This window comes from Telmatherina bonti (genome assembly GCF_933228915.1).
Source record: "Telmatherina bonti genome assembly, chromosome: 13".
NCBI classification, from domain to species: domain Eukaryota; kingdom Metazoa; phylum Chordata; class Actinopteri; order Atheriniformes; family Telmatherinidae; genus Telmatherina; species Telmatherina bonti.
The window spans coordinates 17,314,743-17,338,127 of record NC_136611.1 but is presented as its reverse complement, the minus strand read 5'-3'; the positions used below and the strand labels follow the sequence as shown (position 1 = coordinate 17,338,127).

Here is a 23,385-nt window from a genome sequence, read left to right as displayed (position 1 = left end):
GATACATGCACACACAGAGCAGCTCTGTGGATAGGGCTTATTTGGTTTTATGAAGCCAGAGTGTAATAAAGGGTTGTATCAGCAGTAGTGTCATCTGGTGGTCTGTCTGACACGCATGCAGATGATTATTGTTTTACCTTCCACTGTTCTTGTTGACAGCTAGTTGTATTTACTTTATCAAGGTTCTGGCACCCATAGAGTAAATGCATCTGTATAAAGATGCTTGCCCTTGAAAAAACTTGATATGATCTCCTTTGTTCGCAGGAATGGTCTAAGTTAACCTGTGTAAGGGGCCTTTAGTTAAGGTTAAAAGATTTGTATTAAACACTTATTTGGATTGGATTGTAAATATAAGTTGCATTTTGTAACAATTTCCTTTCTTTCTTTCATAAATAATAATCATGAGCAATCTGTGTGTGTGTTCTTGCACATGTTTTATGTCAATGGGAAATCAGAAACTGGCTCACAGTCATCAAAACAGGGTCAGGTTGAGGTAAAACTGTGCAGATAGTCATCTTGTCTGGTCAGTATACATACTGCTTTCACTTCACCCAATTAATAAAACTATGGTGCAAAGAGACAGGAAGAACCAAACATTCAGATCTGTGCCATGACAGAACTGAATGAACGATGAGGATACTTTCCTACTTCTAAAATGAAACAGCCACAAGTTTACAAGGTAAAGTTCCTTAAAAAAATAATTCTATTTGTCGCCACATTTGCAGGGATTACTACACTACTGGTAAAAATACAACAACAACAACAAAAACATAGTAACCTGGATTTACCCAAACAAGTAAGTACAAGCTTACTATTGGATAATTACTACATTAGGTTTTTATCTGCCAACTGGCTGCAAGTTATTTAACCCTAAATAGCATAACAAGTAGCTTCTCATTAATTAAACACCCATGTGGAGAGACACATCCTGTGGTTGTGCAAAAGATGTTAGTCTGTTTAAGAAGGGTCAGTTAATCTGCATGCATCAAGCAGAGAAGACATCTACTTGTACAAACTACTAAATTTGGGTGAAGAACTATCCAGCAAATTAGTAAAAATTAGAAGGATAGTGGGGAACTATTGTCTTCGAGGAAGAAATTTGTTGTGTAATAAACATCTTGAATGATTGTAATCAGTGGTCACTTCAACATTTAATGAAATCAGACGTAAAAAAATAAAAACACCAGTGATAGTTTATTAGTGAAAGTAAGAACACATCCAGATAAAAGATGTGAAGGGAACTTAAGTGATTGAGACTGAATATCTGTTTAGCCATAAGAAAAGGGTAACTAACCACCAAAAAAGGCTTCAGTGTCCTAGAGAGGATAAAGATTAGATTCTGGTACAATGAAAGAAAGTCATGTGGTCTGATCAGTCTAGATTGATGGGTTCATCTGGGTAAGAAGAGAGGCAGATGAAGTGATGCAGGTCTGCTGACTGCCCAAATCTACTTTGTTGGGGGCACGGGCATGTTCTAAGATAATACCAAGATTCATCGCACTCAAATAGGGAAATAGTGGTTCAGGAAACATGAAAGATTATTTTCACTCATGGATTGACCACCACAACGTTCAGACCTTAACCCCGATTGAGAATATTTGGGATGTGCTGGGAAAGGCTTTGCACAGTGGTCAGACTCACCAATCATTAATAGAAGAGCTTGGCAAAAAATAATTGCACCACTGGATGGAAATTAATTTTGCGATATTGCCGAAGCTTATTAATACAATACCACAGCGAATGCATGCTGGAATCAAAGCTGAAGGCGGTCCAAAGAAATATTACTGTGACCTTTTATTTTGATGGCAGCTTTCTTTCTTTTTTTTTTTTATTTTTTACCCAGGCAGTGTAGTTTGCTGACTTAGCCACACTACCGAATCAAGACAACGGCATGACAAAAACTACCCTAAAGCAGACACACTGACAAACCACAGCACAACATTTAAAAGGTAGGATCAGTCTGCAGCAAAGACTGTAAACTAGAAGCTTTCTTTTTAAGTTATATTCAGCCATAAGCACCAAAGCTGTTACTTGGTGGAAAAAGTTGGTATGGAGTCCTCTTAAAAAAAACAAAAAACAAAGCACAAACAAAAAGTCATTGATTCTTGATTTCTCATTTTTTCCTCAGTGGTGGTAAAAATGATATAGAATATCCAGTATTTTCCTGGTCACTGGTGTTGAGTTTGAAATTCTAGTACTGTGACAGGGCTATCATAAGGGCAATGAGGTCTCACTACCTTCACTGATGACTTATGACTTGCTCTTTGTTATCTCTGCCACAAATTCCATTTATCTCTGCTCAAGCTGTGCTGGAACATTGTTTAATTTACTTAGAAGAGACTTTGGGAAAATGTATAAAAAATGAAAGCTTTGTGTTGCTTTGTAGCTATGACAGACAAAACGCAGCAGAGTATAGCCCTTGGTAACAAAAATGATGTCTTCATGGATTTATTTTATAAATGAATTTAAACCAGTAACAGCAAAGTTTCATATTGATGCCCTGAACACACCAGAAGATTGAGTCAGTAAACAATATGAGACCAGTTACATATTTTCATGTTTTCATTGGGAAGTATTTTTAAAAATTTTTTTTGCTTGAATGGATATTGATAGAATTTGTGGAGAAGTTGCCAACAAAATGACACGCTTTTATCTCCTCCATGATGGCTGTCATTTAATAAATCATTGTGCAGAAGAAAGGGAGAAATGTTTGTGTCCGCCTGAGTTTCAGGTTTTTTTTTATTATCAATGGCCTACCCCTGAGTATTGCAGTCATTTTGACCTCAGAATAAATGCCTTTTTCTGGTGAAGTCAAAAGCCAGATTTAAGAGGGTGTTAGTGCTGAGACACCTGTTTGGAGCAAAGTGGTAGGACACTTAGCTGTAACTTTAATATTTTGAATTCCAGAGATGCCGCTGGTGTGATGAAAAGGCATCAGCAATCTTTTTAAATTCATCATATTAATATTAATATTCATATGAATTAATAATATGAATATTAATATTAATAAATTCTTAATATGTCTGAGTGTATTTTCATGATTACATCTCAGTTTGTATTTAATTACCTGGAGATGAGAATAAATGTCTTCTTGTTATCTCAGAATAAGACCATATGACTATAGAGGAAGCCAAACATTTTAGCTGAAGTTGGCCTTTTACATTGTCTGTGATGTCACCACTTTAGCTTTTCAGACATGATTGAAAAGATTGGGTGATGCAACAGCTATTCAGTCACTTGCAATATGCAGCTACACCATCAGATGTCACTAAATCCTCCACACTACTCCCTAAACTTTATAAACCCTGTAAACACATCACGGCTATGTCCCAATTCAGGGTCTGCACACTTTAAGGTGTGCAGACTGTGTAGACTACTAAGTGTTGAATGTAGTCTGCCACTGAGACGGTCTACTGAGTGTACAAGAATTACCCATAGTGTTCTGGTCATCCGTTGCCTAGCAACTACATATGCCAAGTTTATCTGATTACTAATCCAATTTTTCCACAAAAAATACAAAAATAGTTTTTAAAATGACAAAAAAGTAGTGCAAGTAATTTTAATTTTATTTATTTTCATGTACTTGTGTGTCAAAATTACAAACATGAAGAGGAGGCGGTCCGGATGAGCCTCCTGACTAAGAGCGCGGTGAAGCTCTCCTCAGGCTGACAGCTCAACCTGTCAGGCTGACGTTAACTTCAGTGAAAAATAATCCGGTCGGACGCATGTAATTAAATTCATTTATGATTATTGAACGCAATGCCCTAGTCGTCCCAACTTGTCTGCTGGGACAAATACATAAAATAAATTAAAAAAAAAAAACGGCCTTGCTGGTACCTACACCGGTGCTCTGCTGCTAATTCTTTTTCTGTCAGGTGCGCAATGAGTTCTGGGAGAAATAAGTGAAAGATGCATCGCCTGTAGTCAAACAAGCTAATCTGGAGACAAACGAAGTGCAGACATGAAGGGTGGATTCAAACGAGCCTTTGAGTTGGGACAGCACTTGGCGTGCCACAATGACGTGTGCAGCGACAAATCCGCACTCCAAAGTGTGCAGACCCTGATTCGGGACACAGCCCACAAGATTTATCAGTGAGTGTAAAAGGGAGACAATGATGTGATATTGTGGGCTGAGAGAAGTATTTGTTGATATAACTTCTCATCAGCTAGGAGCAGTGTTTCTAGCTCAAATACTTAGCTGCAGAGAACTATTATTATTATGATCCTATCCTCATTCATTATCCTAACCGCTTAGTCCGATTGAGGGTCGCGGGAAAGCTGTATCCTATCGGGGCAGTCTTTGGGCGAATGGCAGGATACACCCGGACAGCTCGCCAGTTCATCGCAGGGCTATTATTATTATTATTATTATTATTATTATTATTTATTATTTATTCTATAATGTTTGATTGGTTTTTGCTTGGAAACAGTGGTGTAGTTGGATTGAGGAGGCAGGTAGTGAGAGTTTCTTACTCTGACAAAGATGTTGCTTCTAGCAGGTGTTAATTTCCCACGGTTTTAGTTCAGCATCTTAACCGATTTCCTCGAACAAAACATTTTCACACAATTTGTGCTGGAAAATGTGTAAAGTCTGCAAGTGGAATGGGAAAACCAAAATGTGTTTGCCCTGGGCTTCCTCTATCTCTCTTACTGTCTTCTTTTTTCTCCAAGTCACTTTTGCTATTTGTCTCAGGTTCCACATTCCCTCGAGGGGACATTGATTTGCTGGAGGCAAAGCGAGCTTCTTTCTTTTCACACACAACAAAACACAAACACACCCACATATGCAGTAGTGTTTCCATCACTTCAGAGGACATTACACTGACTTGTACTCATTTTCTTTGGACTTGCTGAAATACTAAATGTTATTTACCTAACCTAATAAAAAACAAGGGTTTATATTTGTCACGGAAGGATTTTAGTAGTGGGGACTTTTGGAGACTTTTTGTCACCAAAATCAATGCTGCTCTCCATAATGTCCCTGTAAACAGATTTATATCCACACATGCACGTACTCACCTGTCAATCAGTCAGCCTGTCCTGAGAGCGTATCAGTTGCAGAGGACTACTGCCTGCCTGACAGGTTGCACAAAACATCTGCTGTATGCACACAAGTGCGCATGCACACACTCACACACACACACACGCATTACTTCTTACCTCCTCTTTAATGTTTGACAGTTGGATGATTTTTGTGACAAGTATTTGATTTTCTGTCTTAAGGCTTGAATGAAAGTTTGTAAAAAAAAAAAAGGAAAAGTGAAAAAGTAAACTTCCATGTGCTAAATTCTAATTTTTGGTTCTTGTGGTGGATAGAGATGTAGAGGAAGAGACAAAAACAAAAGTGGAGAATTCTAGGGAGTTTAACAAAAAGAGAGACTTTAAACAATTACGTGCAATATTTGCTTAAATAAAACCATGTTACCCAATGCCTTGCACGGGCTGCACAGGAAATGAGCAGGGGTCTGTTAACAAAGAAACAGTTCCCGACAGTTCTTTCAAATCATATGACTGCAGATCAATCAATCAATCAATCAAACTTTATTTGTAGAGCCCTTTCACATACCTCAAAGTAACCAAAGTGCTGTACAGGTAAAATAAAATAAATCAACATGAAAATCACTAAAATAAAGACAACGTAATAGTTAAAAGACAAAATAAGACAGAAGAGACCTAGTGCTACCGCTGTCCGGAGTTAAAAGCCAACATAAAAAGACGAGCTTTCAAAAGTAATTTTAAAACCACTTAAAGTCCCAGCAGACCTCACTGAAAGAGGGAGACTGTTCCATAGTTTGGGGGCTACTGCAGAAAAGGCTCTGTCTCCACAAGTCACGAGTTGAGTCCTCGGAACTACTAGAAGCATCTGGTCTTCTGATCTAAGAGCTCTAACGGGATATACCTTTTCACAAGCTCTACACTTAACATTTAGTAAGAGACAACACGGCCAGACTGAGTGGAATAGAAGGTAAAATGAATGAGATTCTAGCTATTGTGCTATCTCGTTTACTTTTACCAAAAACACATAACTTTGAAATATCAAGTAATTGCTGTCAAATGTGGCCATACATCAACAAGCTGTAGATAACATCAGTTATATGGTAGATAAATAATCAGTATTTAGTTTCAAGTGAATTGTAGAAGAAGCTGCCTTCAGTCTGCTGTGCATCTTATCCAGTTGCAGTGCCATCACCAACCTCTGATGACTGCTCAGAGCTTTGTGCAGGGATTGGCGAATATTTGTGTGATGTATCTTAAATGCCTGTGTTGCGCATTGTGTTAAGACACTGATTCTTCCCTTGTCTCTCCTATAAAAATGATGCAGAGGAAATTAAATTCTGACAGTTGGGATCCGGCTTGCCTGTTGCTATGGTAACAGTAGTCTGCCTGTTGAGTGCTCCCATTCCTTTCTTCTTTTCTTTCTTGTTTTAAGTTTTCATTGCTGTTCATTACAATGCAGAAGACAGGCTGTCCAAAAAGAGGACATGCAAACCCTGAAGCGGCGTCATTGTCCACTGTATCCTTACAGACAATATTCAAATAGTCTTTTCTTATACTTCCTCGTCTTTGGGGATTAATGCACAGCTACAACACAATGAGCCATAGAAAAATGTCAACATATGTGAGCATGCCCTACTCTGGAGGAATTTTGTTGTTTTTTTTGGGGGGGGGGGTTGCTCATATTGTATCCATTAGAATGCACAAGAAAAGTCGTCATTGTCGCAGAATTGGCTGGTAATGTAACATAGAAGGCAACAACTAGAAATCTGTGAAAAGGACTAGACAATCATAACTTTTGCACCACAACCAGCGAGCAGTGCAAGTGTAGAGGAAGCATTTTCTAATTCCTACAACATCCTCTTCTCACAAATGGGTCGATAAGGTTCATGTTATACTCAGTTGGTTGTGTAGTCCCCCATAGAGACCTGGAATCTGAGATTAAATAGACTTGTTTTACATACATGCTTAAACTCAGGAACAAATTAGCTTAATGTTGATAATATTCGTAAAGTATATCAGCTGCAGTGGTCTTAATCCCAGCTGACTTGATTTTGTCAGAACAAGTAATACAAGCATCTCCGCTAACAGAAAGTCATATATCTACATTTGCTCACATATACACATCTTTTAGTTTAGAGCTTTTAGTTGTAACTAGGGATAGATAAAATGAACTCTTAGCATGATTTTCATGCACACAGCCACATAATGTACAGTAAAAACTGAAAAAGAATACAGATTTGATTTTCTTTTTACCTTGGTCAGTTTGCTAGCAGAATTTGTTCAATCAGAAAGAAATGAGTCTTTCAGTTTTTTGTGAGTCATTAGTTTGTGGATGATTTCACATTATATGTTAATTAATATATGTCAATTATTCTGTCTTTTTGACATATTCTTTCTTGGGAACTTGCTTTATCATTCTTAGAGTTCGGGTTCATAGATCACTTATTCCGACTAAGCATCCCTTAAAGCAAACCCTATAACAATGGAGTATGGTGGATATTTAAATGTAAAGACAAATATACTAAATATACAGTACAAACAATTCTGCACTGTGTTCATCTGCTACAATGCATGTTGGTTTCTTTTGTGAATTGTTGTTTGGCATTTCATTCACTTCACCCTCTTGGTTGTATTAAATACTCAACACAGGGAAACTAATTTCATGTTTCTTTCATCTTTGTTCTGAGCAAGAGCATTTGTTACTTTAAGATATACAATATAGTCCCCAATAAGACAACCCTTTACTTCCCACAACCCTCCCTTTGATTAAAAAGTCTCTGTCAGACGTGACTATCACTGTTTGTAACAGATTAAGTCACATGTTTGGTTTCTTGAACTTGAAACTTATTAAAAGTGCCTCTTGATCTTTTCTGTATTTATTGTGGATGACAGCTGAGGATATGTTGAACACATTCTGGTTCAACATGCTGTGATTATAGCACAATGCTAAAATGTTTGCTTTTGCAGCGACGCATTAAGATCTTACTCTTGCTTTCTCAAGCTCATTTATTCAACTATGCAAGCAACAACAACAAAATCATATTTCATAAAAGCTAAACATACCCCATTTGAATAATACTTGTTTTTTAGCACTAGTATTAGCCGCTTGCTTCAACAGGGCCCTAAGAAAAAGCTCTACAAAAGTAGAGACCTTTTTGTCAAAGGCTTAGTTATTGTGCATTGTGTTATAGTGATTAAAACTGAGTAAATGCATTTTTATTTCAAATAATTAGGATAATGATTTTGCATAGACATCCTGTCAACTCTCATATTCAAGGATCTGGGATAAAATGTGCATATGGATTTGATAAGTAGCCCTTTAACTAAAGTATTATACATTATACTATTTCGTGGGTTTACAGCTGCCTGTTGGAAACTACACCAGCACAGAGGCTTTGCTCACAACCACTGGGTGCTGCCCCTCAGCATGCTTCCACAAAGCCTGACAGTCAGATGAAAATGGGCTTTTATGGGTTTTAAAAAGCCTGGAGATATATATTACAGGCAGCAGCTGAGCTGAGGGTCCACAATACCGGCAACATAAGATAGATACAGATTGTTTTGAACTGTAAATTATGCAACATTGTGTAATGTTATATTTTACATCAAATATTGAGCCTAAAATTAGCCTTAATTTTCATTTTTAAATACTACATTGTCGAAGCATAATGTGTGGTACCTTTGTACATATTTCCTTTTTTCACAAGTTGACAGAAGTTTGTGAGGGCTTAATGACATGTCTCTGTCATGGTTAGGTCAAATTACAACAGTTTTTGCACCTCTCCACAAGCAGCCAGTTGATTGAAGTATTTACCTCCTTTTCAGTTTGCTGGAAAGGCTTGATTTGTATCCAAATCCAGCGTGATTTGGATATGATTGCCCCCAATAACCTTTGGAACATGTTATTACCACATGAGAGCCCATACATTCCTAACCTGGGGTCTCACATTAGCACACACACACCAAACCCAAACTACTATTTCCACAACAATGAACACAGTACTGGTAGAGAGCAAAATAGCTCAATTCCTCAAGTTTAGCAGACCATCTAACTAGTGATGACAATTAGCTGTGAAGTAGAAGCAAAAATAAACATTTCAAACTTTTTCCTTCCAAAGTAAAGTCAATGCAGCTTGATTTGTGGTTGAAGTTTGATGGAAATGTGATTTATAGACTGAATAAATCAACTCTGATTTATCACTCAGATGTAAGAGTGTCATGCAAATACCCAATTTCAAGCTCACATGTCAATGCAAATGTCATTTTAATTTTTATGTCTGCTTTATTCCAAGTTAAAGTTAAAGTAAACAAGGTTTTGTGGTAGTAATCCATTTGCTAATTAAATATGGGGAAAGTATTTATAACTGAATGAAAATCAAGTTTTATATTTCACAAGGGTCTATCCTGAATGCATAATTAGTCCAAATAAAGACATTCATAGGGGTTTAAATCACTGCAACTTATTATTTCACCATGATTCACCATGTACACATTTATTCATTGTTGTTATGATTTTGTAACAACAATGTGGTAACAACAATGCCACAACATAACAACAAATCCGAATTATGATTCATCCGCCAATAAATTTATACTCCTGGTAGGAAATGAATCAGCCTTGCAGTTACAGGAAATGAATGAAAAGGACAGATACAATGTAGGTTTTATCTCCTTCTTCAAAACATATCCCGGACTGACAGGGAATTTAAAATCCGAGTATGTAGCATTCCCTGTGTTTTTATTAAGGTTTTCTTAAGAAAACGAACATTTATCAGTGTGACCTTTATGTCATAATGACAGCGCTGTGTACTTACTGCTGCTCATGACACATTTTATCAGCTCAGAACAGATCATATACTTGCAAATTTGAAGGGTTTGGAATATAATGTCTCATGTAAATGTCACCTGGCTTCATATTCAGTTCGAATTGCAAACTGACTTTGAATAATTAAAACACAACAGTTATTAAAACAACTGTGTGGGAAATCCTTTCGTGCTTGCATAACATTATAAACCCAAGAGAGTATTGTGTCAGATTTCTTGAGGCAATAAGCTGGCAGTGGACAAGTTCACAGCAGGGTTTTTAAGCTTAAGAGCAAGAATGTTCTATTTTATTGAAATTTTGCTTCAAGGCTTTCAAAAAGGAACAAAATGTAGGATACAATCTTAGACCAAATGCCTTGGCAACATTCTTTTACATAGGAATCTGTAATGTGGCACATGGGACGACCATGAGCTAGATCTCTTTGAGCAATTTGTGATAATGATTATTACAAGTGTGTTCTGTTAACTTCATATGGTTTCTTCCTCACATTAGACAACCATGGTGGCTCTCAGACCTTTTTAATATCTATATAAATGGGTTTGAAACACAGATTTGATGACAGAGAACAAGTTAGCAACCCCTGAAGTTAATGGATGGCATGAGATTAATAGATAACAATACAAAAGCACATTTTCCTTGCAAAACAGGCAAAGATTTAAAGTGCAGAGAGCAAAGGGAAGCAGAAAGGACAAAAAGGTTAATCAGAAAGTTAACCCTGCCATATCACATTAGTTTGATATTTTCTTCCTTTCTGTGTCTGGAGAGTTCAATTCACCATTAGATTCACTGCCTGTAGCTTGGGTTGTGCTCACTCTTTAGTCACAGATGCACTTTATGTCGGAGATGAGTTTAATGGCAGCATTAAACATCCACTGCCTCAGGTGCTGAATGCAGATGACTGCACTGTGTCTGTCAGGTGGAAAGAAGGAGTGACAAATGAGAGTGATTATTCTCTCTTAGCTGTGGTATATACTGTTGTACTTCACTTACACAGTCATACGAGCACTCACATTACACACTGATCTTTGCATTTCACACATGTACACAGCTGTAGACACAAATTGGATAGTTCCTATAAATATGTTCCTTGATGTCAGTAAAAAATTAATGAGGAAGAGTTGGCAGAAGGGACTGACTACCTTCTTTAATGTGTCTCAGTTGTTAAGTGTCCCTATCATTCATGACACAATGCACTTTTTTTTTTTTTATTGATGATTGACAAGGGAGCAGCCCATTGCTTCTCATTCTAGCGGAAGATAATGTACTTGAGTCCCACATAATTTATTTGACAAGCAGTCATTAATCGTCACTTCACATGCTAACTGAACATTACGTAAACCTAGACATTGAAGTTTGCTTGAACATGTATGTCAAAGATGTCAGTGTGTGCTGTTTTACTGCCTGTGTGGGAGTGAACACACATGTGTGTGCAGGTATGTTTGAGTGCAGGGAGCCAACTGCCTAGTAATAAAACACTGGTAAAATAATGAAAGTCATAAAAAGGAAGATAATTGGCTTTTTCAGGTTGGTGAAATGGATCACTTCTAACACAGCTGTTGAGAAATGGCTTCTGAGAGAAGGACGAGTCAGACAGATGGAGAGGAGAGAGTAAAGCTAGAGAAAGACAGGGTGAAATACCTATATATTAAAGAAGAGGATAAGATTAAAAGAGAAGCCAAAATATATGGCATGAGGGTGAATGAGAGAAGAGAGTGGAGGAGATGAATGAGAAAGAGAAAAAAAAAGACAAAGATTAATGTGTCAAGAAAAGAGGCGTTTTTAATCATCTCCCTTTGTTTACTTGTCTTTGCCTATGTAATTTATCTGTGAAAAATATAAAACAAAACAAAAATCTGTCAACAACAACAGAAAAAACCCCAAAACTTAATTGCACTGTGTATTTAGTTGTGACAACCGGGGTCTTGATTTACTCATGCAGTTCCAGTTTCAGCCACTGGCTGGTGTAATTGTAAATCTCTATCAATTCAAATTAGGACTGGCTATTTGTATAATCTCTTAATTGACCACCATCACAGAGTCTTGCCTTTGCAATTGCATACTTTGCATAACCTACTTTGGGGTGCGGTTTGTGTGCGTGTATCAGAAGAAGAGAGTGAGTGAGAGAGAGAGAGAGGGAGCTGTAAGAAAGAGAAATAGAGTGAGAGCGTCTGGCTACCAGCTCATGACAGTGAAAAGACAGATGACCTCGAGTAGAGGAACGGCCTCCCTGCCTGTATAACATCTATCATCACTGAACAGACTTGTCTTCTGCTGTGCAGTGCAGTTCCATTTGTGCGAGTGTGTGTGTCTTACAGTATGTGTAGTGTAATTACCTGTAGATGAGACTCATGCTTAGCTGTAAAAGCAACTTGCCTGCCCTGTAAGTGCAGTCAAAATATCTACTGTGACATGCTGATGCATGGGTGCATGTGCGCAGATACACACACATGTTGTTGCACAGTCATGTTATTCTCACTTTTGACAACAGTACATGAGTTCATATTAATTTTCTGGACAGAACATTCATCTAAAACCAAGCCTTCATCCCCAATATTGATTGATTCCATCATGTCTAATATTTTTGCCAAAAAAAAGGCGACTCCACAAGTGCAAGAAAAACATGCATTTTTCTGCAACAGGATTTATTCAAACACACAAGTTAAAACGTAACCATTTTTTTTAGTAATGATAGTGGCACCGCAACAACTACTTGGTTAAAAAAATTAGTTCTTTCCTTAATAAACTACTTATAAAATCAGTGCTTTGATACCTATAAGTATATGCATCGAAGCACTGATAAAAAAAAAAAGCCAGCCAGATTGGCAAAAATTGGCACATGCAGAAAGGGATAAACTGAAAAAATAAAACAGCAGGCAAGATTAAGACACAGAAAACCCAACCTATAACCAAAGATGGTCTGAACTGAAAATGTAATGATACTGCAACTCTAGCAATAGAAGTCCAACAAGAGTTAAACTGCACAGAAACCAAAAACCACAGACCATGACAATGGAGGAGTTCATTGGTATGTGTGTGCATGGCTTCCACTGGCACTGTCTTACTAGTTTTTACTGATGATGTGGCAGAAAACAGAAGCAGTCACATGAATGCTAAAATATAGAAGGACAGACTCTTTGTTAGTCAAATGCAGCAGATTTCACTGGACAACGTCTCACATTGCATATGAACGGCAAAATCATGTTACAAAAGCAAGCAATTTTTTATATCTGTGGTTCTTTCAACATATTTTTTTAAATTATATATTAGATCAGTTCAATTTATCATTTTACATTTAAGCCTCTTAAAAGAAGACTGTAAATCCTTATTACCTCTACCTAGTGTGTGAATATAGTTTTACAAGAGTCTGACTTGTAAAACTATATTCATTAAAATCTATAACTTAAATATGCTTTGATTAATAAGTAAAATAATTAAAAATTGCATCACAAATATACACCATATGGATCTAAGTTTAGATATTTTTCAGATATTTTTCTTTCCATTTCCAAACTTTGCTGCATACTTGATTGTTTTAGAAGTTTACATTTCTGCAATAACTTTTCATGACAATAAAAGTTCTATAAAACTAAAGTGGTCAAAGCACTTTAAAAGTTTGTGTTAATCTACGTTATGTTTATCATCATAATTTAATAGTGTGTTAGAAAATTTTGACTGATGCACAATAAGACCAGATGTTGAATGTTCCTGTTGACAAATCAAGGGGTTTAAATTTGCTTAAATAAAATGAAGTGGCCACATTGCAAAACTTTTCAAGAGGTTATTTGATAAACATGTCAAGATCCTATTTCTGCTGCCACAGATAGAATGGTGAAGGATACAAAATGAGCTTCATAGCTAGTTTTAAATGCTGTCCACTGTAATACAGTTTATATCCATCTGTTGCTTAGTTTTATGAGAAATATATTCAACATTTGTTGCCTGACAGAGTAAACGCTGAGCATAAGGGCAGCAACAATTTTTGTTTTTGGACAGGTTTTGCTTGAACACTCCTCCCACTCATTTTTCTGCTGTTTTGTGGATTTGATGTGCCACAGAGTCGAAAGAAAAATTCAAAACCATGTAAAAGCAAGACAAAGAGTCAGCTTTTCACTGTCTGAGAACCACAATGATGCAAGGAAGAAAAACCTACAAAATAACCTTGTGACAGAAAGAAGAAAAAATAAATGAAAAAGCTACTTTGTTTTGGCACTGTGCTGTACCATCTGACACTGCATCCTCAACTTGTCCCACCTGAATAGCAGACTAGGACAACAACAACAACAACAACAACAACAACAACAAAAAGAAGAAAGTTCACTCTATCCAGCAACAGGACTTTCAAAGAAAAAGAACAGAAAAACACACCACACAAACAAAGCCATTTAAGATTGGCAGGAAGGAGTGATGGAGTGTGGGTGTGGTGAGGTGGGGGAGGGAAGGGGTGAGGATATGGGCACCAACAGCTACTTGACATACAGCCCTCACCTGTCCTCAAAGGCTGCCTGTTCTTTGACATTTGTCTGAGTTACTCAGCAGAAATCCCCAGGGGAACACCTAAGGCTCTGATACTGCTTCAGTTTAGTGTAGTGGTTGTCACAATGAAAGGGGGGGAAAAGGAAAGGGGGCAAAGTGAGAGCTGTAGAGATGGAAGACAAGGGCTCCAATGAAGGGGCAAGGCGGAGCTGGATAAAGAAAGGGAAGTATGGAGAGAGAGATAGAGAGAGTGCTTCAGGTGTTCAGACTGACACATGGAAAAAAAAGAGTGAAGAACATAGCTGGGCAGGTTGATGGGGTAAAAAGTTGTATGAATGATAGTAAAAAGCGAAAAGAGGGGTCTGTTGGCGAAGTAGCAAAGGGGAAAGTATGAGGAAAAAATTTCACCTGACCTTTTCAGTTAGTAGTATTTTAAATGGCTTGTGGTGATGGATACTTTTGTGATATTGTCTTGTTTTGTTCAAAAAATGGTTTTCCGGGAGAGTTTACTGTCTGACTTAACACTTCTCGCCACTGTTTACTTGGTCATTTTTCTAGTAGAATGGGACAAAAGGCCTCTTATTTCCCCTCACACATCACTAAATGGCCATCAGTCAAAGCGAACATGTTCTCTTGATGATAAAGAGCTGTTTGTGCCTTTCTTACTATGTCTGCCTCTCTTTATTGCCATCACTACCTCCCTTCCTCCTCTTGTTATGCAGACTGTGAACTCAGAGGTTGTCTGTGTGCTTTTCAGACAGGAGGCAGGTATTTCTCTGCTCACCTTTTGAAAATGTCATAAGGAAGTTAAGATGCACAGTCCCCATTTATGCTCTCTGTCAAAATATCACAACTTGGAAGGTAAATGTTAATGCAAGAATTGGGTTTATTGAAACACGTTTATTAACCTGTAGTTAATTCCAGTTGTTTTTTACTCAGTTGTAAAAACAGATTAGACATATCGTATTAATTGTAGAACCATTTTATTGAGAGCAGTGTGTTAGCCATTCTCAGCCTATAAATGTGGAGACTATACATTCAGCAGGCTGTCCTTGTATCTCAAGTGTTTAAATCAGCCCAAGACAGGGTCATTTCCACATTTTAATTGCTTAAATAATACATTTTAATAGCTTTTTTAATCTTGTCAATCACTAAAGGACTTTTTCCACTTTTATAGGGACAAAGTAACGATACTCTCACAGTTCATAAAAGCCAATCATATACTTAACCGTTGTACTTGCTTTGTTCATCTATGTCTTTAAATTTCTAATCTTCCATTTTTCTGAAACCAGTGACGTTTTAGTTTAGTGCTTTAATGCAGAGCTAACCAGAAATCACACTACAATTATAGTAGCTATCTCCATGAGCACTGGTAATGTATACATGTTGCATGTGTTCCTGTGCAGGTACTTCCCTGTGAAAAAGCTGTTATATGTATCCACAGAGCATAGTTAAACCAAGTATGGTTCATATAAATGCAATAAAATAATTATTGACAACAACACCAGGGCCTCAGTTGTTCATTTACTTTGATAGATACACAAGAACTACTGTTTGTTTTCCTAATGCCTTTGAAAATTTGTGTATATGCAAGTTTCACAACAACACTTACTTCTATCTGTTAAGCTATAAACACATCATAATGTTCTGTAAACCATTAAGGCAGACTTCAACTAAAGCTCACAAACTAAAAAAAAAACAAGGGGACTCCAAATGATGAACAAATACATTTTTATATATAAGTTCAAATTCATTTGGTCATTGTTTTGAGCATCAATGTTGTCTGCAAGCTAGAGATAGATGAGGATTGCTCTGATGTTCAACAGCTTCAACCCCAGTTCAACGATATCTCCAATTTCTTTTGCCGTAACCGCTAAGGTGAGACAAATAACTGCAGCCGTGCACCAGAAAGCAAATACAATCAACTCTAGAGGCCTGTTTACTGTTTAATGGACTGTGTTTCCAAAAGGGACAGTTAATTAAAACAGTGGTTTAGTTGATTTCCCTCCTGTTGTTTGTGGTAATGTGTTTGAATCCAGCCCAAAAGCACCACAGCAGTGTCACAGCTGTGCCGAGGGTTACATAGTTTTTGAAAGCTTGTTAACAATCAGACCAATGACATATAAACACCCCAATAATCAGTGGCATGTGCATTATTTTTTCTCTTTAATTATGAACAAAAGTACAAAAAGGAAGCTTCTTAATCAAATATCCGATGAAGTTAGTAACAATGATGAGACCCAGGTGTAGGTAAAGTTCAGCATCATGTTTTCTCCTCATGATAAAGGTTTTAGATTATATGAAAAAAGATTTATTGTAGAATTAGCTTCTTATCAGACTGGAAGTCTTCATCACAACTTGTGTTGTCATATATCTCCGTGCTCTTATTTCTTTCTGTGGAAAAATCCTTCTTGTCTTTCCATAAGATGTTTGATTATTTTATATTTTAAAGGCAAAATTTTTGAGAAATTAGTGGCAAGCATTTCACTTTTCAATAGGTTTTTTTTATTGTTATAATCTACACATGGTAGATATTATGTTTAAAACTGAAAGATCAACCCAAAACTCTCAATAACAAATGTCCTGATGCTCACAATATTCAATATACTGCATCAAAGTGGTGCACGGTATTGTTCTGCCGACTGCCAAGTTATTTTTCTAACCATGGCATTTTCATCAGGTACACATGAAATCACACAGAGTTCTTGGATGCCTGTGAACAGCTGCTGTTTCCACATTACTGTGTAATGTATCATCCACACCTTCAATATTCACCGATGGCAGCGGGGAGAGGTGAAGGCAGGTCAATGATCATGTTTTCACGCTGGCTCATGCTAACATTACATTTCTCTATTTTTCCTCCAGGGAACCAAGCCGACCAACCAGCCTGATGCCTGCTGACTGGAGCGTGGGGCTGGGTTTAGGGAAAGATGATGACCCTTTACTGCCTGGGCTGGAGACTCTTCCACTCAGACTGATGCAGCAGGACTGCACCGCTGTTAAGACCCTGCTTTTAAGATTGAGGCGCACACTACAGGAGGTGTGTTGCACATATTCACACAATCAACAGACACTTTTTGACAACAACTTTGACCAGTGGAAAAATTAAAAATGAAGCACAACATACATCAGAGATGGCTGCTTTATTCAGGAACTCCTGTGCATTTTACTAAAAAAAATGGTGCATTACTTCTCTCATCAATTCTAAATGCATCATATTCTTATAAACATGTAAAGGCAAGCAGTAAGAAAAAAAAAAAAAAGCTATTTCATCTCTACGCAATATGCTCAGTGCTCCTTTCCCAAATGTTTTTACTCTCTGTTTTAATCAGCTCCATTAGATCTTGCAAATGTGGTTTCTTTTCTGACTTGAAAGGTTCTCTTTAATTATTGCTGTGTTTTGTTAATTTAATCAGATCTAAATTTAGAGGAGGAAACTGGAGGACTCATTTGAGTATCTGCTGTCATATTCTTTATATGCACACAAACACATTTATAGAACATGAAGGAATTGTCACATACACTAAAAATCTGCTCTTTAAATGCCTTTTGCCTACTTCCTGCCCACTTTAAACACTGCCTAGTTTCTCCTCAGGCTACAGGTCCATCTAAGTGTGAATGTTTGGAACCCGGTGAAATTACATTCTCACTATTGTAGATGTGATTAGCTATAATGGTCACTGAGTAAAGCACTGACACATTGAATGGCTTCAAAAGGTTTAACTGTGTAGATCAGGGAGTCATATTAACAGTGCAGTCATTCAGTCTCTTTGCTGCTAATCACTTCAACAATTTGAAATGAATACGGTCAGGTTCCTGCTTTGAAACTTCAAAGAGATGAGAATATTTTCTGCTGATATTTTTTTTTTTTGCAACAGAATGATTTAAATGTAATCCACATGCATTTACATGTGGAAGTAATGATGGTTTTAATGATTTTACGAAACTCTGTAGTAGAGTCAGACACTGGACAAATAGAAGACAAACCATATAATTAAACATGGTGTGAACATTGCAATTTTAGCTATACATTGCAGTTGAAACTGTGCTTGAAGGACAATTACGCTTAGCTGTAATTTAACAGAGGCCTAAATGATTGTTTTAAAACATATGTTAACACAGCTTCAATAGAAATAGCTACTTCACAACAGGTGTTGATATTTTGTGTTATCCACTCAGATGTCAGAGAACCCAGCTCAGAAAAACAAATTCACAAGCCGACATGTAAGAGTAAGTAGACTTTTCAGAAAAAATGTACTTTAGTATCTATAATCTATATAAAAGATTAAAGCTAGCTGTGAGTTGTAGGCAGCAGAGACATGTGAAAGCATTGAACCTCTCCCAATCTTCTTCCTGTACATCTCTGTTTTTCTCCCCGGACCACTGTGAAAGACATGAAAACAATGAAATAATCATCTGTAGAGCAACAGAAATTGTGGTGATGTAGAAAGTAAGGGAACTATGAGGTGGAGAGCAGGGAAACACAGCAGCTTAACATGAATATTAAAGAGGAGATATTTTGCCCTCTTCACTGTCTGTATTGTGTCATTAACTTGCAAATTAAGTTATGTTCGAGCCAGGAAGGGGGTTGGCTCGGCATGGCTGTTTTCTTTGCATAACCTTCTTGTAGTGAGCTCCAGTCTTCTGTTCTATTCTTTGTTTATCTTAACTTGATGTTTAACTCTTTACTTCCCCTTATCTCACAATAACTGAAAATGCGATTCAGACTCTTAGTGTGCAAAACTTTATCTCCTCATCAACTTCCTGCTCTACAAACACTACATCAGATGTTGTATAGATTCCTAAAGTATGCAATGAAGTATTGGTTAGTTCTTAGAACTTGGGTCCCCTGTTACTCTTGGGTATCACACGTCCTTCCATTCACCTTTTATACCATGATTCATTATGTTCAGTGTTGCAGGGGACCTGAAGCCATAAGGTAGGAGACAGGGTACACCCATGAGAAGTCATCAGTCATAACATGGCTAACACAGAAACAACTAAGATAAACAACCATGTATGTTCATACTCACACCCGAAGTCAATTTAATATCTCAGACTAACCTAACGTGTAGGATTAGTCTGTGGGAGGAAACCACAGAAAGAATCATGCATGCACAGTATAAGAACATTCAAATTTCACATGCACATTGTGACGGTAGTACAAATAACTAGATGAACTGAATTGCTAGTCAGGAATGCACATATACTTAGTGCGTATACTACATACTGCAAATGGTTGGGCACTGTACTCCAGTGTTAGCCCTTGCAAGGTTGTCGGTAAGATGTAGCAAAGCATGCCACTATCTGAAAGAAGAGTGTTAACTATCACACAGATATACATGACCACAAGCAGTGATGTAGTACCTCTTATGATCATCAGTGTTTATCGTTTGTTATTTTTCACATCAGCACTTTTTAGCTGAGGGTCCATAATTTTTTCTCTTTTAGCCGTATATTCTGTTGGTTTTATGAGGAAACATTTCTAAAGTGCCTCCTAATATAACGCTGCCTAACACAATGATCCCAATTTGTCAATGTCAGCCATGGATTCTAGCTAAACTGTGACAGCTCATTTGTTACAGTACATATTTGGAGCCTGTGCGGACGTTGTACTATATTCACACATTTAACACCAGGCGGAGGTCCTATAGACTCTACCCCCTGAGGCACCTTCTGTCCAGTAATCGAATTTGGGGAAAAAAGAGAAGCCATCACCATGTTTAAAAGTTTATGTGGACTCCTACAGCTAAATTTTGTGTCGTACTGAACAAAAAAAAAGTGAAAGATAGCCTCCTGGAGAAAAGCTAAGTTGTAAGTACAGTAATTCTAGTTTAATGCTTTCTCACTGCATTGCATGACAGTGTTATTTTTTTTCAAAGGAGGCTGGCTTCACATAAAAAGCAAAGTGTCATTGAGAAGGAGTGAGAATGCATATCCCTTCTCTTATTTGAAGGATTTCATTTCCTAATTCAAGTGATGTGTGAGTGTGATTAAAGGTGTGCATCAACTACTAAACCTGCTTTCCCTCCTAAGGCCATTTATCATCTGTAGACATTCGGTTTCAGTGTAGTGTATGTCATTAAATTCATAGCTCCCCAGCAGCCAATTCTTAAATCTGAGAGGCTTTTTACTGAGCCACATCTAATTGTGGGGACAGTTGTGTGTTAAGGCCTGTGGGACAGGGGTGACCTTAAAGGGAATGTGTTTGTGTTAGAGAGAGAAAGAGGGAGTGATGCTGCGTGTGCACATGAGGGTGTCAGTGAGTGCACGCCTGTCTCTCTACATAGGGAAAGGCATTGATCACTGATGACACATTGAGGGCCTGGCGCCATAGCACACCTATAATTCTGATAGGGAGGTGTACGTCTTTAAAAGGTCAGCCAAACCAATAAACCATTGAGTTTATGCTGTGCAAAGATTTGGACTGCAATGTTTCTCAGAACTTAGTTCAAATAGGCCAGAAGTGCTTTATAATTACAATATTGGCCTAAACTGCACATTTTGTAGCATAATGTTAACTGAGTCATCTATCTGAAACAGCAAAATTTGATTATGAATGAACTGAAAATCTTTGCTTTCCTCATGTCCTCCTGTTGCCTTCGTCATGTTCTGTTGTCATATCATTGTCATGCAGCATTACGTCAATATCGGTCGGTAGTCCTGACTGAATACCTGATTATATCCTTTCTGGCTTTCCCGTCTGTCCCATTATAATTCCTTACAAGTGACATTTAGACCAGCGTTTGCGCATTGCAGGACAACTAAGTTTCTGTGTGTGTGCTTGTCTGTGTGTGACTGTGTGTGCCATTATTGTCTAGTGAATGCACGCCTACATGGGGTTCCTAGTGTGCGCCTGTGTTTTGGAACCCTTCTAGCTGGCCCTGCTTTCTGACCTCTTGTTAGCTGTGTCAGAAAGCATTTCCAAAATGTGTCTGACTCGAGTTGACTTGAGAAAACACACAAATTAAATAAAAACCCACGTGAATAACATTAAACCATCTCACTCACCTCTACTTTTTGTTGGAAAAACCCCCCCCAAAAAAACAAGCAACAAAATTGGTTCCAGTTGAGATCAATAGAATAAAAGTAATGTTGCCTGTCAGATGTTCTTCAAAAAATAATGCAAAGGTTAGGAATCCTGCAGTGTAAAAACAAAGTTGCAAGAACATACTGTATATCCCTCCATTGAGTGACAAATTGAGGGAATAATTGAGATTTGTCCTGTAAGGATCATGGAGTGCACATTATTGCTCTATTGCCTTAATGATGTAAATCATCTGCATGCCTTCCTTATGCTTATGGTTTTGTGTTTACAGAGCACAGAGACGAGCCCTGCTAGCAGCCTCCAGTCGCTACCCATCAGCCCTTGTAGTGAAAAGTCTCTTCCAGTCAAGGTAACCTATAGCAGACTTTTTCTATTCCAACATCACTTTTTGCTTCTGAACAGTATTACATTTTTTTTGTTTTAATGATAATAAAAGAAATTAGGACTAATAAGAGAAACCTTCTACAAATTAAGATTTTTGCATTAATGGTTTTCTCTTATTATTTTAAATACAAACTTGTCACAGAAAGACACTTGTCAAAACAGACCCCATAATTATGACCCCCACGCACTGCTTAGTGGCGATTTACAGGGTGGCACCCCGTGGCACTGCTTTACACTGTCCTATTTTTAATGTTCTTGCTCTTAAATAAACACATATTTTACTTGTTTCCACTTCATGCAAACACATCCCTGCTATAGTACCAGCACTTCTTCTATGGTGCTTTTGCAGTTCCTCTCTCTCATTTTTCTTTTTTTTTATGTCATATCCATCTGACATTATAGATATTTATGAAATTAACGAGATTGATGGCAAAGGTTGACACTAACCTGAATTATGTAACACAAAATTCTATCATTAAAGTAAAATACTTCCTTGTGCCAAATCAATAAATGGTGTTGAGGTTAGTAAAACATGACGTCACATATATATATATATAAAAAAAGGCATTTTTCAAGTGATTCATTACTTAAGAATAAACAAATATAGCAGGAAACTTTAAAACTTACAATCTGTAAGGTCAGGGGCACCAACAACAGTTACTTTGTAATGGTAAGTGGATTTTATGTACTTATACAATGTACAGTTAGAGTTATCACTGAAGGAAGATTTAAAGAGTAACATGGCCACCAACCCACCGTCTACCTTTACTCAAATTTATGTCTCAAACCTTTGTTTAAAGGGGTCCTATTATGGTAGTTCAAGTTTTCTGAGCTTTCTACAGTGTCACAGTGTTGAATCCTCATCAGACATGTGAACGACACTGTTTTTTTATCACCTAAACGCATGTTTAAGTTTGAGTTTGTGTTCCAGCACTCTCTCCGTTTGGTTTCCATGGCGACGAAAAACGCGTCGTTTTAGAGAGTTTTTTCTACTTGGAAATCCTTGTGACGTCCAAGGATAAGGTTCGGTGATAGGTTACCTTCTACTGGTTAACAAGGGCATGTACAAATACATCAGGCGGGTGGAAAACGTGGGATAAAGTTATTTCCAACGATGGCTGGTGAGTTTACCAAAGAGAGACATCCTGCTGCATTCGTTGCTGTGGGTTGCTGTTTTCCACTTCGTTTTCAGGGTCTGATTCAGGTTCCAACATGTAGGGCTGTATGCTATGTGTTGACATTGTATTTTGTTTTTTTATTGAGTTCATATTGGCCTAATCCTTCTGTTTCTGAGATGTTACAATGACGGTGAAAGCAGGTGCGGTGTGCGCTCCCGATGTAGTGCAGTGGCTGGAAGCGGGGTTTAATGCGGAAGAGTCTCAATCCACTTGTTTTGCCCACAGTCTGATCTGACAGCCTACGGAGAGGGTCGGTCTGAAGTAAATAGAGCGATTTGTGACAATAACTCGATCAATCCCAGCCCTTCTGGTCTCAGAAATAAAAATAAATTAGCCTGAAATGCACATAATAGTTCCACTTTAACCACTGTGTCACATGCCTGTGTCATATAACCTGATGAGGATCAATAAAAGAGCAGCTCATCTCACAGTGTTATGAATAGCTAGTCAGAATTTTATTTATGCAGTTTACAGTGTTA

General features: G+C 37.6%; 1 protein-coding gene across 1 annotated transcript in view; it reads left to right on the top strand.

Moving 5' to 3' along the window:
• ccser1 (coiled-coil serine-rich protein 1) overlaps positions 1 to 23,385 on the top strand; it is a gene marked incomplete at both ends in the record, with an annotated part of 117,543 nt that overhangs the window by 16,147 nt on the left and 78,011 nt on the right. The window contains 2 exons of the mRNA XM_079250883.1: positions 17,162 to 17,336; positions 21,616 to 21,693. Coding sequence (XP_079107009.1) covers positions 17,162 to 17,336; positions 21,616 to 21,693 — 253 coding nt within the window. The remainder of the gene's footprint in view (positions 1 to 17,161; positions 17,337 to 21,615; positions 21,694 to 23,385) is intronic.